Source organism: Leopardus geoffroyi, chromosome B1 (assembly GCF_018350155.1).
Source record: "Leopardus geoffroyi isolate Oge1 chromosome B1, O.geoffroyi_Oge1_pat1.0, whole genome shotgun sequence".
NCBI classification, from domain to species: Eukaryota; Metazoa; Chordata; class Mammalia; order Carnivora; family Felidae; genus Leopardus; species Leopardus geoffroyi.
In genome coordinates this window covers 133,601,249-133,616,408 of record NC_059327.1, presented here as the reverse complement: position 1 = coordinate 133,616,408, position 15,160 = coordinate 133,601,249, and the positions used below count along the sequence as shown (strand labels likewise).

The window sequence follows — 15,160 nt, the reverse complement described above, 5'->3', positions numbered from 1 at the left end:
CAGTTGTATATAGAAGTCTAAAGAATTTTTAAAATCGCTGCACTTTTTCACTGCATGCTTAAATTCCCAAAGGCAGATTTTTTGTACTGAGGTAGATGGTTGAAAGGACTAGATTATAAAATGAGACAAATACAAAACATCTTAAGAAGTGAAAATCTTGCCTTTGGCACTACAGTGTGTGTGTGTGTGTGTGTGTGTGTGTGTGTGTGTGTGTGTACTAAGAAATGGAAGAACACTGTTTTACTTTTTAAAATGTTGAATGTTTCTGTCCTTTCTGGAGATAATTAAAATGTGAATCACTGAACTTGAGATTTTAGCCAGACTAGGGGCCCTGCTAAACAATGAAAAACACTTCACTGAAATTTACCAAATCACACTGGGTTAAGAATGTGAAAACACTCACCACATGCTGGCTGTGGTGAGGAAGTGGGGGTCCAGCAGGTATAGTGTCAGGAAGAGAACTGCAACAGAATGGTTTATCTGATATACTCAGTACTGAATGAGACTGAATGAGTCTGATTTTTTAAGCCAAAAGGACCTTGATTTTATAGATCTGTTTTGACCAAAATATTTAGCCTTTTCCTGTAGACAAATTAGAACACATTTATATCCTTTAATTCCAGATCTCAGGCTGTTGAGAAGCTAACAATTGACCCCTTTCTGGCTGAAAACTTGCCTTAATTGGTACCTTAAATATTCATGTTAGAATTGGGAGCTTATTACTCTTGTTAGGTTTCCTGTCCAATAATTTTTAGAACTAAAAAGATTAACCATTATGTCCTCCAAAACGAACAGCTCTTATATCTGATAGATGAAAGGAGATGTGTGTGTGTGTGTGTGTGTGTTGTATGTGTTACATAAACATTCACACACACAAGAATATGAGGCTGGTTGAATTGGATATATTTATTGTGCCTTTGTTGACCAAACATAATTTTGAAGTAATGGTAATTTGGGGATAATGCTGTATTTATTTTGATATGGCTTTAAGACCTGTTAATGTGGGTCTTAAATGTTAATGTGTACCTTTGCTCTTCTGCTTCATGGAGTGTGATGCATATTTGTACACCTTAAGGTAAATGAATCCAATAAGGCTTGATTCCGTACCTCCTACCACAGATTCTACTTTTTTCTTAAGGATTTGTTTTCCCAGACACTACACAAATCTTTGAAAAACTTTGCCACTTCATTTACTACACTCTTTACTATCAATTACCAACATTTAAATTTTGCAAGAATATTTGGGCTTCTTTTAGAAACAAATGCAGAGATTCACTCCCTGGAAAGTGAGTTCTGCATAGTGGCCATGGAGGAGGAGTGTCAGGATTATGGCGGTACTTACTCCTTTGTTCCCTTTCTGTGGTGGGTTGCCTCTTCTGATTGTTTTTGGTTCTATTCAGAATTAATGGATGTAAGGTTTTTTCCTGTGCCTTTTTTATCTTCTGTCATTTTGTTTGCTGGAGGTGGACTGGCAGAATAACATGTCGGGGGATTTTCCTTCAAACATTGCAAGTGGTATTTCTACCGTATAAACCTCCAGTATGCAATCCAGTTGTGTTGGTTTCTTGGTGACTAAGAACGATGACCACTGGCCATGTTCTTTAGTTTTTGTGATGAGTTGAGAAGCACCATCTACTTAAGGGAGCTGTGAATTTCCTGTCGTCCTAGGGAAATCACAATATGTTCCACTGTGCGCCAGATATCAACAGGTACTGTGATGGGCAGAAAAGTGCCTATATTTCTCTACCCACAAGGGCAGGAAGAAGACCTACAGCTCCCCGTGAGCCTAGATGGTACTATATTGGCCTGGAAGGACAAGGGAATAAGACCACTGGCAGCAAGGTGGCCATGCTGCCCTGGTGAGACCGGGCAGTGGCTGACCTAAGGAAGATAACTTGCTTTGCTTAAAAGTAGATGTTGAAGTGATGCTTAACACAGGCAGTATTAACTTCGCCTTTTGTTCAGGCCATCAACATGTATTGTTAAAATTACTGCACATCCCCCCTCAGATATCAAGTATACACTGTTCATGTTGGTGTGTGTGTGTGTTTATAGGCATGTGTCCCAAATCTTTTTTTTTTTTTTTTTTTTTTCCTGAATGTGATCATGTTTTGGATGATACCTGAGCAGGGTTGCCTTTTTTTTTTTATTTATTACCATTATATATTATATTATATTATATATTTGTTGCTTTCTTATAACTTTAGAGGAAGTCAAATCTTGGTATTAAAATTGTTTAAAAAAGGAATAAAATTGTCCAGTTGATAAATGATCACTGGTCTAAAATATGAATTTTTCTTTAGTTATTGTGGAATAATGTGCCAGCTGTCTAGTCCATACAGTGGTTTTGTATGTAGGATAGGGAAGCAGTGATGCTCTCAATGGGAAGATGTGCAACACAAGGGGACTCCATGTATTTTATCTACTTCAGCAATGGAACTGCAACTTGGGGCTTTTGTGAATAAAATTTAGCTGCCTTGTATAGTCCTTTGAAAGAGACATGTGATCTGTGAAAATTATAGTTTTCTTTTTTTAGAAGAAAAATTTGCAAAAGATCTTTCCAAAGATACTGTGCCACAGATCTTTTGTTTGTTCTCTGTAATGAGGATTAATTGCTGTTTAAAAAAAAAAAAACAAAAACATGTAATTGACTTGTTAATCTTCAAATTGTTTCCTTTTCACAAGAGGATCAAGCTGTAAAAAAAAAAAATTAATAAAAATATAGAGAAATTGTTGGGGTTGAATTCATGCTTTCCTTTTGCTTGAATAAACGAATTCCTAAAATTCCCATATATAATTACCATTATATAGCCAAGGCGAGCCTCACATGGTGGAATAACATGCCGTTGTTCACAATATGTATTTATTGTTAAAATGGGAACAGAAGTGGGGGCAGAGGGTGCTCATCCTTCCCTTTGGTTTATTTTCAAGAACTTCAGTCACACACAAATTAGCCTGATACCACCACTGTGGCATCTTTTCTTTCTGACCTCAACTGCCCAGTGCAATGGTGACCATAATTTGCCTATTTTTAACTTGTTGCATGGACAGATTTGTATAATGTTAGTATTGAAAGGAATCTAAAGGCATATGGTCTGTCCTCCCTTTGTTACTCTGAAGGAGCTAATGTTTTACGCCAGTGGTTTTAGAAAATCAGCAAGAACCTAGATACTGAAATCTGACTTGGCGAATTTGAATTCTGGCCCCTGAGTTTGCTATGTGTCCTTGGGCAAGTTGTTTAACCTCTGTGGGGTTTTTTCATTTATAAACTTTGTTGATTTGGTATGTACCTAGTAAGATGGTGAGGATTGTATAAGAGGATATGGAGAGTGTTTAGCATAGTGCCTGGCATGAACACTCTTAAATTGGTGGCTCCTTTCATTTATTCCTTCCCCTTGCTGCACCACACTGCCCACAGCTACCCTCCAGCCTCAGACCTCACTACCCACCTCTTTTTCATTTTTTGTTCCTTAGGTTAGGTTGACCTCTACTTATATTGGTCCTAATGAATAGATACCCACCCTCGGCAAGCTTGTGGTAAAGTTGACAAGCAGCAAGAACTGGTAAGCATGCAATGGCAAGTGTGGGAAAAGGGAGTGTTCCAGTCATTAAGAGAAGGGAAGGGATCTCTAGGGAAGAGCTCTCATTTGAACTAAGCCTGGAAAAATGGGTCATAAAATCTCTGGTTTTCATCTTTTTCACAAATGCTATCCGTGTCCTATCTTGTCCATTATAGATTATCAGTAGTGGTTGTCCGTTGCATGGTTGTACCAGTTTATTTAACCAACCTTGTTAGACATGGAGATTATTTCTAAGTAGGGGATATTATAAAGAATGCTTCCACAACCATCCCTGAAGCAAACTGTTTGGATTCAGCACTTAATATTGTACTATATTATCCTTAGTATATGTGTGCATGTATATATTTGTGCTGAATTAGATTTCAGCCCTAAAAAGTTGAGCATGCATTTCCCAGGACATTTTCCAATGCCAGTAACATGTTACCAACTAAGAAAACTTTTTCACAAACATCTAAAGTTCAGTTCATGTTAAAATTTCAGCATTTGTCCCTGAAAGCCTTAGGGCTTATTTTTCAAACCAGGATTCAGTCAAGTTTCATAAATAACATTTATTATATTAAAAACATTTGTGTGTTTCCACCAAGTGTCCTTTAATTCATTCCTCTAACTTCTATATTTCCTGCAAACTGGATTCAGTCTTAGAGTCTTGATTATATTTGAAAAGACCCTACAGAGTATGTGGTATACTTCACATGGTGTTACATCAGGAGACACCTAAACTCTCCAGAGATGCTAACTTTGAGTGAGTGGTTAAGATATGACCACCAGAACGCTGTTGTAAATACAGGCTTTTCCCTGTTTCAACATCTTCCAACATCCAGTTATTTTAGCATGCATTGATAATCCATTGCCTTTCTGATTCTAGATATCATGTTTAGAAAATGCAAAGGGAGGGGCGCCTGGGTGGCTCAGTCGGTTAAGCGTTCAACTTTGGCTCAGGTCATGATCTCGCAGTTCACACATCGGGCTCTGTGCTGATAGCTCGGAGCCTGGAGCCTGCTTCAGATTCTGTGTATCCCTCTCTCTCTGGCCCTTCCCAACTTGTGCTCTTTTTTTCTCTCAAAAAATAAACATTAAAAAAAAATGCAAAGGGAAAAGTTACCTAATTTGATAGATGGGAAATGGTATCTTCTGATGTTTTCATTCAGATATTATTCCTGTGGTACATAGTTTTTTTCCCCATCACGTACCAAGTGGCCATTTGCAGTGCATGGGTTATGTGACCAGTACCCCAAATCCAGTTCAAGTGTCCAATTCAGTAGATGTGGGGAAGGTTTTCACCGAAATCATGTAATGAGTTCACCATTAGGAAGGGTTTTGTTAACAAAGAGGATGCTGAGCAGAAAAAGGAATAGATGACTTCCCTTCAAGCTATTAATCTTTTTCCTTTTGATTTATGTATTTACGATATTAACCTCTCCTTATGTTATAAAGGTTTCCTCTCCAAATTATCTTTTGCTTTTCAGTTTTTATTAGGGCCCTTTTAAGCAGAGCTTGTTTAGTTTTAAGTAGGCCAACTTCTACCAATGTCTTTGCAGTTTCTGCTTCTGGTGTCTTGAGGTATGTGTGGGCTGCTTCCCAGACCCTGAGAGGCTTTGTATTATTTAAAACCAGCAACAACTCTGAGGTAAGTAGTAATTTCCCTCGGTGGCCTTGTTAGTATTTGTATTAGCAAGTATTTAGGCACTTGTGGAGCCTGAATTATTTATATCGATATTTGTTCACGATTTACCAGAGTTGTTGGAAATGTAAATTGTCACAATCCAGGCTACTTTTACTTAGGACATCTAGGTGTTTAGAACCCTCCAGTCCATTCCAAACAACTTTGAAGCCCAGCGGGTGTTTACCGTAATATAATCAGAATTTTATCTGCTGTCATTTTGGCTGTGCTTAGATAAATGTACCCGTCTAGTCTGTTTTGTCTTAGAACAGGACTCTTTCGGTGTTTGCGGTTTCCCTGTAGACCACACTCCGCTGAAAGCGAGACTGTAGTGAGACATCAAGGCTCTGATAATAAAGACCTGTGCCCTTCTAACTGACTGCAGGGTGGACCTTGAATGCTTTCTAAACAGACAATTCTATTTTAGCTTCAAAAGACCATGTGCTTGCTCTGGATAAGTGCTGTAAATCACCCTTCTCTGTTGCTGCAGCCCAGTCCTAACATCTTATTTACCTTATTTCATGTGTAGGCGGCAGAAACAATTATGGGTTTGTATCTCTCTACTGCTAAGTATTCCTATAAATTATCATCTAAGCAACAACACACACACATTTTTCTATAGGTACATACATGATTAGATGTGAAAAATGAGTTGTACTCAACTGCATGGGCCTTAGAAAAATGTCTTCAGTTAACTATTCAATTCCCTGCTTTTCTATCTTTGTCTTACAGTCTCTGAAGAAACTCTTCCTGCTGGTAGGACTTAGCACGCAGGATTGTAGTAGAGGACTTTACAAGCATCTTAAGGGAGTGATATGCTAGAGTGGCTTTGCAGAGCTTCCCAATCATGTAAATTATTTTGGATTTTTTTTTTAAATCCTGTTTTCAACTGATCTACAGATAGGCCATTAAAAGAAATCAAATGAGGGGTTCCTGGGTGGCACAGTGGGTTAAGTGCCTGACTTAGTGCCAGCTCACGTCATGATCTTGCAATTTGCGAGTTTGAGCCCTGTGTTGGGCTCTGCACTGACAACTCAGAACCTGGAGCCTTGCTTCAGCTTCTGTGTCTCCCTTTCTCTCTGCCCCTACCTCCCTCTCCCTCCCTCTCTTTCTCTCTCTCACTCACTCAAAAATAAACCTAAAAAAAAAAAATCAAATGATGGGGCATCTGGGTGGCTCAGTCAGTTAGGAATCCAACTTTGGCTCAGGTCACGATCTCATGGTTCATAGGTTCGAGTCCCACGTCAGGTTTTGTGCGGACAGCTCAGAGCCTGGAGCGTGCTTCAGATTCTCTCTCTCTCTGCCCCTCCCCTATTCATGTTCTGTCTCTCTCCCTCAAAATAACATTAAAAAATTTTTTTTAATCAAATGACATAAAAGCATGTAGAGCAAAAATTACAAGAGCAGGGGCAGCTAGGTGACTCGGTTAAGCATCCGACTCTTGATTTTGGCTCAGGTCATGATCTCACAGTTCGTGAGATGGAGCCCTTCATTGGTCTCCGTGGGCTCTCTGCTGACAGCGTGGAACCTGTTTGTGATTCTCTTTGCCCCTCCCCTACTCGCACTTGCTCTTTTTCTCTCAAAATAAATAAACATTTAACAATCAAAAAAGTCACAAGGGTAAACATACTTCATCCATTTCCCTCCAGAGCTAATAGCCATTACTTTTGGTGCATCTCATCCATTGTGCACTTATACGTTGTTTTTAAACATAAATTTGGAGTATATTTTGATTCTTTTGATTTTATGTCAGTGTTTTTATGGTAATCCTATTTTGGATGCAATATATTGTGTAATAAGGATATATCTCCCTTTATGTAAACATTCTCACATTATGCATACAAACCTCCCCTGGGCCTCTGCCCGTATTCTGTTACAAACAGCTATACTGAGGAATCTTTCTTTTCTTTTCTTTTTTTTTTAGGAATCTTGATAAACACATCATTGTGCATTCTTTTAAGTATTTTTACAGGATAAATTTTTGTAAGAGGGATGTCTCAGTCAAAAGAGAAGTCAAATTTAAAATTTTTGATGTTACCAAACCTACTTCTCCCAAAAAGCTCTTCTAGCAACTGTGGATGGGTATACATTCTTTCCTTTTTTTTTTTTTCTTTCTTTCATTATGATATGTGTATTCTTTAATCCTCCCCTCCCCACTTACTCTCTGGTAACCATTAGTTTGTTCGCTATAGTTAAGAGTCTGTTTCTTGGTTTATCTCTCTACCACCACCCACCACCGCCTGTTTTGGGCTTCTTTCTTAAATTCCACATATGAGTGACATATGGTATTTGTCTTTTCTGACTGACATTTCATTTAGCATTATATTCTAGCTCTATCCGTGTTGCAAATGGCTAGATTTCATGCTTTTCTATGGCTGAATAATATTCTGTTGTGTATACAACACATCTTTATACATTCATCTTTATACATTCATCAGTAGGCACTTGGGCTGCTTCCATAGTTTGGCTATTTTTAAGTTTGTGTGTGTGTGTGTGTGTGCGCGTGTGTGTTTTGTTTTTTGGGGTTTTTTTTTTGGAGAGAGCACATGTATGCACACATGCATGAGTGGGGATGGAGAGGGAGAGAGAATCTTAAGCAAACTCCACGCTCAGCACAGAGCCCTATGCTTGGCTCGATCCCACGACCCTGGAATCATGACCTGAGCCGAAATTAAGAGTCAGACACTCAACAGACTGAGCCACCCAGGTGCCCCTATAGTTTGGCTATTGTAAATAATGCTGCTATAAATGTAGGAGTGCATGTATCCTTTTGAATTAGTGTTTTTGTATTTTCAGGGTAAATGCCCAGTAGTGTGATTACTGGATCATAGGATAGTTCTATTTTTAATTTTCTTGAGGAACCTCCATACTGTTTTCCAGAATGGTTGCACCAGTTTGCATTTCCACCAAGAGTGCAGGAGGGTTCCTTTTTGTCCACATCCTTGCCAACACTTGTGGTTTTGATTTTAGCCATTCTGAGTGGTGTGAGGTGATATCTCGTTGTGGTTTTGATTTGCATTTCCCTGATGATGAGTGATGTTGAGCTACTTTTCATGTGTCTGTTGGCCATCTGAATGTCCGTGGAGAAGTGTCTGATCATGTCTTCTGCCCATTTTTAAATTGGGTTGTTTTTGGGGTATTGAGTTGTATCAGTTCTTTAATGTTTTGGATACTGACCCTTTATCAGCCATGTCATTTGCAAATATCTCCCATTGAATAGGTTGTCTTTTAGTTTTGTTGTTTCCTTTGCAGAAACTTTTTATGTAGTCAATGGTTTGTTTTTATTTCTTTGACCTTAGACCTATCTAGAAAAATGTTGCTACAGCTGACATCAGAGAAAATATTGCCTATGCTCTCTTCAACGATTTTTATGATTTCAGGTCTCATATATTTAGCTCTTTAATCCATTTTGTTTTTGTTTGGTGAAAGAAAGTGGTCCAGTTTCATTCTTCTGCATATTGCTGTTCAGTTTTCCCAACACCATTTGTTGAAGAGACTTTTTCCCATTGTATATTCATTCCTCCTTTATTGAAGATTAATTGACCATATAATCGTGGGTTCATTTCTGTGTTTTCTCTTCTATAACGCTGATCTTTGTGTGTGTGTGTTTATGCTAGTACCATACTGTTTTAATTACTACCGCTCTGTAATATAACTTGAAATCTGGAATTGTGATACCTCCAGTTTTTACTTTTTCAAGATTTCCTGGGCTATTCAGCATCTTGTTATTCCATACAAATTTTAGGATTGTTTGTTCTACTTCTGTGAAAAAGTGCTGCTGGTGTTTTGATAGGGATTGCATTAAACCCATAGATTGCTTTGAATGGTAAGATGTTTGAACAACTTTTGTTCTTCCAACCCAGGAGCATGGAATGTGTTTCCATTTCTTTGTGTCCTCTTCAGTTTCTTTCATGAGTTTTCAGAGTAGAGGTCTTTCACCTCCTTGGTTAAGTTTATTCCTAGGTATTTTATTCTTTTTGGTGCAATTGTAAATGGGACTGTTTTCTTAATACTCCATTGCTTGCACCTCAGAAAACATCATCTGTGAGCTGCTTACAATTCCCATTTCTTTTTTTTCCAACCCTATAGGAGGCAATGATCAACCCCTAAGTAAGTGAAACTGCATACATCATTGATACACAGGATTTGAAGCTCCATTAATCTTTAAAACATATTCCTTGTCCAAGCAGATGACATTTATCCTGGATAAAATGGAAGCTATGAAATATGGGCACAGTTTTGAGGATCTACGGAATGAATTTCACCATAGGTTTCTCTATGGCCTACAGAGATCAAATCTAAAATTTGTTACAGGTCAGTCCCCAGCCTCACTTGATTATTGTCCTAATAACCTGATAATTTGCTTATTTTAGATGAAGATAAAAGAGCAAGGGAAGACTGATTTCTTATCCCCATGAAGTTTAATTCTATCCATTCAATAGTCTGAGTGATTCCTTTGTGTAAAGTGACATGCTTCAGAATGTGTGTAGCACAAAGTATAGGTCAAGGTGCCTGGCTTCTGGATGGCATGTCTCTTTTCCATCCAGGTGACAGGTTAACTTCAGATCTGATATTTTCCCATTCAGATAGCCATTGTCCTTGCCTCTGGCCCGTCCTAATATAGATGCTATTGTAAAACTAACACCCTGTAGCTATAATGTTCAGACTGAGTTATTTCAAGCTTGACATCATGGCATATGTCAGTGTATCTATTAGGCAAAGGACAGCACTCCTCTTGTGTCTATGTATTTGTCCTGAATTCACCAGAGCAAAATGGAGCCACTCAGTCTTTTTCCCTTTCATTTACTACCTCCATGATACATCCCCATCCCCAGAGCCCAACAGACCTAGAAAATGAAAACATGGAGAAGGGGAAAAGAACATATGTTAAGCCACTTGTCCTGTATAACTTCCATAGTTGTATTTTTAAAACCACCTTCCAAATTAGTCATTATTATCATGCAGATGATCAAATTTAAGCTAAAGATGAGTAATTTATGGTCAAGCAGCTAGCAAAAGGTGAAACCCAGATTATGATACTGATTTGACTTCATTATGAAGAATTTTGCTTATGAGAATGAACTAGAGGAAACGTGGCTTTTGTTGTTTTTTTTTTTTTTAAATAAGCTCTTTTAATGTCCTCTACAAACAGAATCGTAACACTCTTAACATTTAACCACTTTTGGATTATACTAGAGGCAATTAGTAAAATTGGATTGTGGGTAGGAATTAGGTTTTATAAAATGGAGCTCAAGGGGCACCTCGGTGCTTCTCTCTGCCCCTTCCCTGCTCTCATTCTTTTCTCAAAATAAATAAACTTTCAAAAAAATTTTAATGGAGCTTGAGAAGGAAGTCCTGAGAATATGTAGTCACTAGACAATGACTAGCACAGTGGGGGATTTCCCAAGTCAGATGTTGCCTTACATATGCCTTGTAGATTTTATCCATTTACCTGAACCAGTCAGAACACGAGTACATCTCTAGTGCTTGCTGAAATAGATAGGTTTTTTCCTTTTTATGAGGACATGTATTATTTAATAAAGTATCACTAGATTTTACTTTTTTGTTATAAACCTTTAAGGAAAACTAGCATAAAACAAAAGTTTTAAAGTCATGCAAAGTAACTTCAAAGGTTAAAATCCCAACAAATATGAAATAACTGAAACTGGCAACAGTGTGAATCCCCCCAGGGTCCTCCAAGTTGTACAGTAGTGGGACCAAGTAAAACTTTAGCTTAGAAACTGACAACTTTGAAGGCTGAATGCCTTGGCCCAGCAGGATGCGTCTCACTTTCATGATACAGCATCTATAAAATACAACCAGAAGCCAAAACAATAATCATCCTCTACCTTGTGCAAGTTACCTAAATGTCTGATACTATTTCCTATCAAAACAGAAAGGGGTTGAAATACATACTATCCTAAAGTCTATGAAATAGTAATAGTAATCATGTATTTCTGTTAAATGTGATGGGTTAAAATTTAGAGATACACAGAACTCACTAAAAGGACTACTGTCCTACAAAATCATCATCTTGGGTGAGGGGGAGGAGTACACATCAGTGAGCACTGCTCAGAAAATATGTAGAACACTTTAAAGCTGTTTGCAGTACTCGATGGGTAAGCATACACACACCTTACTATATGGTAGTTTTGTCCATATAAATAGCTCTAAAACACGTATTTTCAAAAGGCAGAGGACAAAATAGTATGTCCCTATTAAATACTTCCAGTGTCTCCTTACGTTTGTTTTGGGCATGATGGCAGCATCACTGGATTAATGAAAATCTCCACATATTCTTTGGAAAGCGCTATTCATTATATCAACATTTTTGAAGTTCTAATACATGTTTAAAAATTGTATTCATCCCAGAATATTTTAATTCCCCTTTATATCCAGTGCTTAACCGAAAGTTGAATAAACTTTATCCTGAACCTTATACGCTTATATCCACCTCGATTGGAAACACAAGTGGACTGGACTATGGAGTAGGATTACTGTGTACAAAAATGTCACAGATGTGTTTCTTCCTCTTGTTTCCACTTGACTGGGACATTAATCAGCCATGGCAAGACCCCTCCATTATATTCTCTACAGTTCTGTGTTCAGGCATTTGAGTATGCATATGTATTTTTGCGCATATTTACACAAATGATGAATCTCCATAATCATTTAATGGATAGGTAAGGATAGTAAAATGCATTGTTAGCATGAAACATTTACCTAAAACACAGGAAGTTAGGGAAATTTCACATATGGACACTTAAAAAAAATATCCTGTTGCAATAAAACAAAACTTGTAGGTTCTTACATTAAACCATTAAATGTTTGGTTCTACTTCCCTAATTTCCTGAAGCCACATCTTACATTACTTACCAAATATACATTCCTGTAAGTTAAGTAAATCCCTGGCCAGGTTCCTTCCTTGGCTCAACTTTTTGCTATTTTTAATGTGCACAGTGCTCTCTCCTTTCAGCAGAGCCTAGAAGCCTAGGGTCAGCTGAGACCCATTCTCCTAAAACTTTACAACTCCCTACAGGCATATTTACAAAGTGTTACCTGAAAATACCAAGGAGCCACCAGACATTCCATTTGTGTGCAATTCATTAAAAAGAATTTACATTCATTCCACTAGTAAGAATTATTTACTTCTCTGGCTCTGGCTTGAAAGGATGTGGTAGGTTTGAGTCAACAAAACCGTCTCTGGCCTCTTCCTTCCCTTACTCATAGGCATTAGCCACCCTGCAGGTGTAAACCTGTACACCAAGAGATCTGTGTGCATAAAGAGGAGGAGATCTGAAGCAGAAAAGCTTAGGGTTTTGACTATAATGTACCTCTGGGGATTAAGTAAAAGCCACAGCCAACCAGCCAGCTCCTGAGGATTATGAATAGTGGTAATGAGGAAAACATTTTGAACCTGGGCCTCAAATTGCACTTGGTGTGCTAAGCAATGCAGGCACAACATGAAATGAATGAATTTTAACAAGTTTTAGCTTTAGGCTTCTCATTAGGGCCCTTTTCCCACGTGTAATGTGCAGAATGCACCACTAGAGAGCAACCCTTTCCCTTAGGAAAAAAATATATGAATTTAACCACATGAAGCTACACCTTCACACCCAGTAGAATGGCTATAATCAAAGAGGACAACACACAGTGTTGTTAAGGATGAAAAGAACCCAGAAAACTCATACTGTGCTGATGGGAATATAATATAGTACAGCCGCTGTGAAGAAATTTGGTAGTTTCTTAAAAATTGTTACCATACAACCCAGCAATTCCACTTGTATGAACCTATGAAGATAACTGAAAACATGCTTACATTAAGACATGTTCATGAACACTCATGGCAGTGTTAAAAAACAAATGGAGACCAGGCTTGAAAATTCTCTGAACAGACAAAACCAGTTTAGTCATATAAACAAAACTTGATTTAGCTTACTTTGCAAGACTAACTTGACCTGGGTCATTTCTTATGCCTCTGAAAATAAGCAAAACTTGAACAGTTCCCAAAGTTGGTATGAAGTAACACACTGACCAATTCCCTATCATTTAAGAAAACACTAATATATTCTAACACTGAATAAACAGTTACTGTTTTCTCACTGTAAAAGCAGCTGCTTGATAACAAATATTCCCCGAGTCTCATTCCACATATTGGTTTGAGTGTTTCTGGTGTGTGCTTAATAAACTTTTACTAATTAACTGCTTTGGTGATTGATTGGTTTTACTTCTGTTATTTCTGAACTTCTGACATCTCCTGGCAAAAGAAGTGGGATCCAAAGACCCTGAATGTCTCCAAGGCCAGTGAACACATAGGTGCCTAGTACCCACAAAGCCCAGTGAACTCACTGCTTTCTAGCTAACCCTGGAATTTGAGGGTAAGTCTCTTTGAGATCTGAGGTCTGCTCTTTGTGTTTTGAGCGCTCCAACTTTATTGTGCACACCTGCATTTTGCTTGTTGAAGCTTCTTGGTTAGTCACTCTGTGCTGTTCAAAGAGTGGGGGTGGGGTGGAACGTGATTCCCTGTGTTTTGAAACAGTTGTTGGAAAACAGGGCCTCTCACAGTTAAGACATTAAAGGTAAAGATGGGTTCCGTCTGGCCTATGGATGAGGCTCTTGTGCCTTTTTGGAAAATGGCTGATCTTTTGAAATTGTAGTGGCCACTTTGGGGAATTTTTAACTTAGATAGGTCCACCTTAAGCACGTTTAGAAGATTCCAAACCTCTCAGAAACCATGGAATGTATTCTTTAAATGGCATGTAGAAGCTTCTAAAAGACGAAAATGACTCCATAAAGAGCTCTGAAAAAAATCCTTACAGCATGCAAATAGTGTCTTTGGCCATCTAAGTAGGTACTGTTAATTTAGTCCACCTGCCAGAAAGTTTGTATCCAACAATTCTTTTGACTTTTGTACCTGAGACGTGGCTACAGTTTTCAAAACAAAAGCTTTAAGAACTTTTTGGATGTCTGTATGTTTATGTAGGTCTATGTATGTTACAGATAGGTGATATTTTTCTCTTTCCAGATGGTATTACCAAAATTGTAAAGAGCTCTATTTAATTTAAAGAAAAGTGTTTTATCAAGATACTCTCAGAAGTATAGAAACTAACCCAGATTTTTTCAAATTTATGATCTAAGACAATCCTTGATAAATACAAGCTAGTTTAAGTATGCTGGTTTAATAAAAGCAGGTATGTCTTCAACATTTGCCAAAAAACATGATAGTTGTTTATGTCTAATCCAAGCACAACTGTTTAAAGTAATAATTTAAAGTTTATACTAACTCTAACTGAATAATGGGTATTCATTGAATATCTAAATCATTTCCAAACTTACATTTAGCATTTATTTATTTATTTATTTTTTTAATTTTTTTTTTTTCAACGTTTATTTATTTTTGGGACAGAGAGAGACAGAGCATGAACGGGGGAGGGGCAGAGAGAGAGGGAGACACAGAATCGGAAACAGGCTCCAGGCTCTGAGCCATCAGCCCAGAGCCTGACGCGGGGCTCGAACTCACGGACCGCGAGATCGTGACCTGGCTGAAGTCGGACGCTTAACCGACTGCGCCACCCAGGCGCCCCACATTTAGCATTTAATGTTAATCTACTTTTGGCTTTTTAATTTTCTACAGAGATAAAAGATATTTGGGTCCATTAATAAACATGATTTGTGCCACACTGAAAAATCTACTACTTTAGAAACTGCAATATATTTATAAATTTGCCAACCCACAATTACTTTTTTTTCTTAGTTTTCAACTAGGAATTAAAGATCCTAACAGTTAAGAATTCTAATATATATATATATATATATATATATATATATATGTAATTAAAACTACTAGAAATAAAAGGGCTAAAAAGACCAACTGCATATGAAAAGAAGGTAAAGAAAACAATGTTTTTTGAATAAGGAA

At 37.7% G+C, this 15,160-nt stretch overlaps 1 protein-coding gene and 1 long non-coding RNA gene across 3 annotated transcripts in view; both read left to right on the top strand.

The window, feature by feature from the left end:
- Positions 1-3,563, top strand: part of AFF1 (AF4/FMR2 family member 1) — a 136,642-nt gene extending 133,079 nt beyond the window's left edge. The window contains exon 20 of the mRNA XM_045473423.1: positions 3,475-3,563. Within this exon, the coding sequence (XP_045329379.1) occupies positions 3,475-3,479 (5 nt within the window). The 3' untranslated portion in view covers positions 3,480-3,563. The remainder of the gene's footprint in view (positions 1-3,474) is intronic.
- A 12-nt stretch (positions 3,564-3,575) lies between these two features.
- LOC123595729 lies at positions 3,576-14,358 on the top strand. Of its 2 annotated transcripts, XR_006711346.1 has the most exons (4): positions 3,576-5,208; positions 9,331-9,351; positions 9,432-9,555; positions 13,509-14,358. It is a non-coding gene; the product is annotated as an uncharacterized LOC123595729 (long non-coding RNA). The 2 variants fall into 2 exon arrangements; XR_006711345.1 differs by lacking the exon at positions 9,331-9,351.
- Positions 14,359-15,160: the final 802 nt, after the last annotated feature.